Source organism: Acanthisitta chloris, unplaced genomic scaffold (assembly GCF_000695815.1).
Source record: "Acanthisitta chloris isolate BGI_N310 unplaced genomic scaffold, ASM69581v1 scaffold34350, whole genome shotgun sequence".
Taxonomy (NCBI): Eukaryota; Metazoa; Chordata; class Aves; order Passeriformes; family Acanthisittidae; genus Acanthisitta; species Acanthisitta chloris.
The window spans coordinates 12,825-19,258 of NW_008651669.1; the positions used below are offsets into that span (position 1 = coordinate 12,825).

At 40.4% G+C, this 6,434-nt stretch overlaps 1 protein-coding gene across 1 annotated transcript in view; it reads left to right on the top strand.

Annotated features, from left to right (window-relative positions):
- The window catches only part of LOC103801854 (lysine-specific demethylase 3B-like), a gene marked incomplete at its 5' end in the record, with an annotated part of 12,099 nt that extends 9,448 nt beyond the window's left edge, over nt 1-2,651 (top strand). Inside the window, one exon of the mRNA XM_009074292.1 lies at nt 1,309-2,651. Coding sequence (XP_009072540.1) covers nt 1,309-1,389 — 81 coding nt within the window. The remainder of the gene's footprint in view (nt 1-1,308) is intronic.
- Between the last annotated feature and the right edge of the window lie 3,783 nt (nt 2,652-6,434).

A 6,434-nucleotide genomic window follows, 5' to 3' on the forward strand; every position in this document is an offset into this window, starting at 1 on the left:
TATAAATTTGGGGTTTGCACAGGATTTTAAAGGAGAGCAGAAATAGGATTGACTCTCATTTCAGCTTCTAACACTGTACCTCTTCAGCTGTAATGATACAAATATGAAAGTGTTTATGTAAATTAATAGGTTGCAAATGAATAAAGCTTGCTATTAAAAAAAAAAGCCAGAAAAAAGTACCTGCTGGAAAAGTGCAACTTAGTACTCCTCTGAAATGCACAGGATTTTAAAGGAGAGCAGAAATAGGATTGACTCTCATTTCAGCTTCTAACACTGTACCTCTTCAGCTGTAATGATACAAATATGAAAGTGTTTATGTAAATTAATAGGTTGCAAATGAATAAAGCTTGCTATTAAAAAAAAAAGCCAGAAAAAAGTACCTGCTGGAAAAGTGCAACTTAGTACTCCTCTGAAAAGGAATACATGTTGTATTTGTCTCAGTTGGACTTTACCATTTTTCTTCATCATTTTTCATGTATATTTTTATATAAACCTTTGTATTTTTCTATATTACATACACAGAGACAGTAACCATTGCATAAATGATACAACAAAACTGAGCTCATATATACATCAGGAAAAGATTATGGTGCTTGGTAGTTAGTTGAGCAAGTGCAATTGAGCTGCTCACTTAGAGGTGAAACTGTTCTGTTCAATACCTAGAAACAGAATTCAAGTAAACTTAGACCAGAAAAAAATCAGAAACAAGACAGAGCTTTGATTGTTAAATCGCTAACTGTGCAACAGACTGCTGTGAGTAGTAGTGGATTTCTCACCTCTGATCTTGCTTGCCTTTCTGGAAGATACACAAATCAGGAGAATTTCTAGCCTCCATACAAAGGCAACGGGATGATTTATTGCATCATCTTAATTTTCATAGGCTGAAACACTATGATTTTCTTGCACCTTTTTGGTATTCTTCATGTTAATCTGTAAGTGACTTGGATCCCAAGGACTTTTTCAAACTAAGCTCTTATACAACACTTCATAGAGCACTTCCTCCTAGGTCTCACAAAAGGGAAAATTTATCTTAAAATGAGTGTGTGTGTGTGTGTGTGTGTATATATATATATATATATAATGTTGCTGGGTGACCAGAAAATGAGTTAATAAATCAGTGCAGGTGTCTAAAATACTTGTCCTCTGTGAGTGTTAAAATTTGTGCTGTTGATATCCTGAAGCAGGGACAGTATATGCTTTGTGTATACATGCCAACTATTGCAAATTCAGCTGTCAGAGTTGCTTGCGTAGGTATGTAAGGCTGTCCTTGTTAGTCTGTAGAAGTTGATTTTTCTTTTCCTGTTTCAGGTGAAGAATATTATCTACCATGCAGTGAAAGATGCTGTTGGCACACTGAAAGCTCATGAATCCAAACTAGCTAGATCGTAGGAATTGCTAATTCCAAATGCCCTGTCAAGTAAGCCTTTTGCTCACGGTATATACAGGGACTGCACACGACTGCCTCTGCAGGAGCAGAGGCTTCTCACTGAGAGCTGGTGTGGTCAGTATTACACACACTCTTCAGCCACTGTTTTCTGCGCTGCCTCAACACTGAAGGTCTAATGGAAGGTCGCACTGTTACATGCAGAATTCCAGATTCTAAAAGGTGCCATGTCCCTTTCCTGTGGCCTTTTGCAAATTGGAAGAACATGGAAACCACTTGGTGTTCCTGCATATTATGATTAGAAATGGTATAAAGAGTGTGGATGTTTTTTTCCCTCATGCCTAGTTAGTCTCCACGAAGTTAGACGGAACGTGCTGGAGGTGGGTTGTCCTGCTGCAGACTGAGTTGATAGCTGCTGAAAGAGTGGGACCAACAGTAGCCCAACTGCAGAAATTCAAGCAAACTTCCCATATGAGATACAGGCCAAGGAAAAGGATAAAGCTATTCTCTGCACTCCCCTTCTTGTAGCCGTTTCTCTATACTCTGTAGAGTTGCAGAACTAAAGGGAGAACCCGTTTTTTCCCCTGGGAGACTCCAGAAATAAGAGGATTGTGTATTTAGTGAAAAAGAAATAGGTTTGTAGTGAAACGGTTAATATTTCATGAAAGTAGATATTTTTAGTATTTTTGAAGTACCACAACTGTTCCTGGATTTTCAAGGAAAGGCGCATTACATTTAGTCTTCCTTTCAATAAAATCAAGAAATGATTTTTAGAAAGCAGTCCAAAACAGCACAAAAACAGCCAAAGGAGAGTTGAATAGAAATTGACACCCCACCTCCCTTGCCCATGTTCCTCACCTATCTTCCTCCCTCTCCCTATGCCACCCTGCTTCCTCGGAATGAGAAGTAGAAAAGAGTATAAACTGTTCTCGTGGAGATGTTGTACATCTCTCCCTGCACTGGTGAATGCAGGCAATAGTTCACCCAATACCATTGCTAGCTGAAAACATCTGTCCTTTCCAAAGTGAAGGAAAAGTTAACTTTCAGTGTCAACTTTGTCCAGAACTATTTTAAGTAAAATGTTCCTGCTTGATAGAACTGTATTCAGAATTTACTAATGTCAGCATTGATGCAATGAATTTCATTGTCTGGGCACATGGGGAAATGTACTGCCCTTATCTCCAGCTGTACTGCAGTGCCACTCGCAGGCCTGGTAATATGTTCACGGTTATTTCATTTTTAAAAAAATAAAAGTCATTTACTGTAACAGCCTGGGCAGTTTCTTTCATACCTGTACACTGCTATTCCTGCTTTGAGGTTGTCTCAGCCTCTGCCCCTGATACCGTGGGCTGCCTGCTAAGTTTGTGCCCTGCGTCTGACCAGAAGGCTTGGGTGGTTTAGCCTGGCATCCCATGTGTGTGCTGGGAGCACACCAAGCTGTCAGCAGATTCTTGACTCTCGGAGATAGTTTGGGTAGAGCATCTTTCTGGTCATAAACAACATCATCTGTGCTGTGTTCCCCACCTCTCACTACCTTCCTAACAGGTTGGGGTCCATGGATGGGGTGGTAGAGGTTCCCTGGTTTCTGACCTTGGAGGTTGTGTTGGCGGCAGCAGTTCTGTTCACTGACATGTGGTATGGTGGCAGCTTCTCAGGTTGGTTACTGAGTGTAAATAGTTCACTCACAGGCTTCTGCTGCCTTCATACTCTTGGAGCTATCCTGTCAATACACTTAGTTCAGTCTGCTAAAGATAAAAAGGGTTATCCCAGATCCACGAACCATTCAAGTTCACCACATTCTGCTGTGTAGAATTTCTTGTGCACTTCTATTGTACTCTGTGCATACAGCCCATTCTGAATGATTAATTATAGCTGAGACATCTGCTTCATTTGTGTGCATGTGTGTATATCAGCATTAGAATCGGATAAAGATAAAAAGACAGAGACTTGACTATGGGTAATGCAGTAGCATGAGTAATTTCCAATGCAATGATATACAATCAGAGTTCTGAATCTCGTTCTGAACCTTTGTTCAGTTTGAGTTTATCAAGTACTGTTTCTGTCCCTTGAATTTCCAACCAAGCTAGAGCAATATTCAGCCAAAATCAGAGGAATTAGTAAAATTTAGAAATATAGAATCATAGAATGGCCTGGGTTGGAAGAGACCTTAAAGACCATCTAGTTCCAACCCCCCTGCCAGGGGCAGGGACACCTCACACTAGCCCAGGTTGCTCCAAGCCCCATCCAACCTGGCCTGGAACACTCCCAAGGATGGAGCAGCCACAGCTGCTGTAGACAACCTGTGCCTGTGCTTCAGCACCTCACAGAATTTCCTCCTAATACCTAATCTAAACCTACTCTCTTTCAGTCTGAAGCCGTTTCACACTTGTTCTGTCACTGCATGCTCTTGTAAAACGTCCCTCTCTGTCCTTCATGTAGGCCTTTCAGGTACTAAAAGGCCACAATTAGGTGACCTCAAAGCCTTCTCCTTTCCATACTGAACAATCCAAATTCTCTCAGCTTTTCCCCACAGCAGAGGTGCTCCATCCCTCTAATCCACTTGGTGGCCTTGTCTGGACTTGCTTCAACAGGTCTATGGCAATACAGGTTTTAGACCAGATGGGGATGGGAAGAATTTGTGAACCCTTTTCATGAATGTATGCTGACAGCTGATCACCCTCTTGTCTTCCGTGTTGGCAGAGGTGGCCTCCAGAATGAGGCACATTTCCAGGGACTGAGGTGAGGCTGGCTAGCCTGTAGTTCCCTGGGTCCTCTTCCTTGCCCTTATTGAAGAAAAGTGGTAATTGTCAGCTCTTAGAATTCTGTCCAACTAATTAAAATTTAGTGGTTACTATACAGCAATTTCAGATTTTCTGAAATAGAATTTTCATGTATTGTTTATGTGCAAACACACAGGGTTTTGTTTATTAATATTAACCACACATATACATATATATATGATAATTGGGTATATGGATCATATATATTCATATACTTATGGATGTATATATTATACATTACACTTCATATACGTATATGTATATAAAACCCGGAAAAATGGAGGGATTTGTTTTCTTTCAAATATGCTTAACTTCTGCTCCCTGTTGTAGCTTTACATGGTCAGGGACATTGTGTGGTGCTTGTAATTGGACTGTGAAGCTCACTGCAAGTCTTGTCATGTTGATGCCAGAAGTAACTGTATTTAGAGCTTCTACTACATCCTTTGACAGAGTTGCAAGATTTAATTATGCTTTCTTTGAAAGTATGTACCTATGTTAGCTTTCTAATTTAACTGGGCTCCAGAGTCTTTTTTACCAAGAAGTGTTTGTCCTCTGTTAATACCTTTGACCATTTTCATAGCTTTGTAGTTCTTGTATGTTTCCCAACACACCTGTCTTCCAAGATGAACAGTTTTGGACAGTATAATCGTTGCACAGAACCTGCTCAGTGCCTCTGATTGTTCTTGTTGACTTTCTTGTGCCTCCTTTTTGTTCAGCTACCCCATTTTTGAGAGAAGAGGATTCAGGTATGTGCAGGGTTTTAAATTTTATTCACCATGCATTTCTATGGTGAGATGATGGTGTTTGTTGCTCATTTCTGAAACATTCTTGTTGCTGCATTTCTTAATAATAATGCTAAGCACTGAGATTTCCAGTAGTCATGACTGTACTGTGTTTCCTGAGTAGTGACAGCTAATCTGGGGCCTGTCACATACACATATGTGGGTGTGTGTTACGAGTCACTCTTAACAGGGTTTGTGGGAAGGGGCAGTACAAGCACTCTCCCTCCAGTACCCACAACTAACTAGTTCTGACACTTCACATAGAGCTTATGCCACAAGTAGCCAGCTGAAATAATTATAAAATTGACTTAAGATGTATAATCAGTAGTTTTTATCACACTATTTTCTAGTTACAAATTGTAAGGGGCAGCTGGTAGGTTACCTGGAATGTAAGCAGATTAAAAGATATATGTATCAAAGGGTTTTTTTAGTAGGGGGAGAATAAAAACTTTGGTTACACGCCTTAAAATTTAGTTTACTGCAGTCATGACACTTGTTCTACTGAATGCGGTCTTGTCGTTACTAAATGGAGGTGCACAAGATAGTGGGCAGGCACCATTTTTTAATATAGGCTTTAAACTCTGGCTATCTTTTAGCCAACATCCTGTGGAGCTACAGACAAGTGGGAGGAGGAATTTAGGAATACATGGCTGTTGGTCTACCCAAGTGAATTTAGATTGTACTCACAATACTGAAGGTTGCTGTGTGCTCAGCCGTGCAATGCCATACTCAGCACTGTCATTCAGCAGTTTCACAAAGCCTTCAAAATGTTACATAGGACACATTCTTTTTCTTTCAGTCTCAGATGAAGAGGAAGAAATAAAGTCCCCGGTCTGAAGATTTCACTTCTTTTCAACCAAACAACTCTTTCCTTTTCTTGATACCAATTTAAAATTTTAACAGTGTGCAAGGTTTAATTTTACAAAACTTGTCTTTACTCTGAGGCACCTGAACCAGGCAACATAGACACAGGAAAAATTGAGTACTTAGTGTATCTAAGGCTGTGATCCCTTTGTTGTTCCTCTGAAAGATTCTGCAACAGCCTCTTGTAGAACCTGAGGATGTGGAATCAGAATTGGAGCAGTGGAGTTGGATGCCAAGCAGTAACTTGAATTTACCTGCAATCCAGCTAAGATGCAAGAATTTACCAGGCATGAATATTCTTAAAAATAATTGCTCCCTTGTACGTACATTTTCCTTCCCTTTCCTCACTTCTGATAGCCCTTTGCTAGCTCTCTGAGTTTCTGCAGTTAAGGGGTTTTGGTTGAGCTGTATAACACACATTAGGGATTTATTCATGCATCAAGCATATCTTGTAAGCATTGCTTTAGTGGAAAGTGATCATGAAAGTACAGAGCATGTGAGGGAAGCATAATATGGAAGCACTTGTGGACAATGCATCTTCCAGGCTCTGGTTACTAGTAAGGAATCTTACCTTCTGATTGTCAACTTCAGTGTGTTCCCAGACTTACCTCCTGCTCCCTGGGG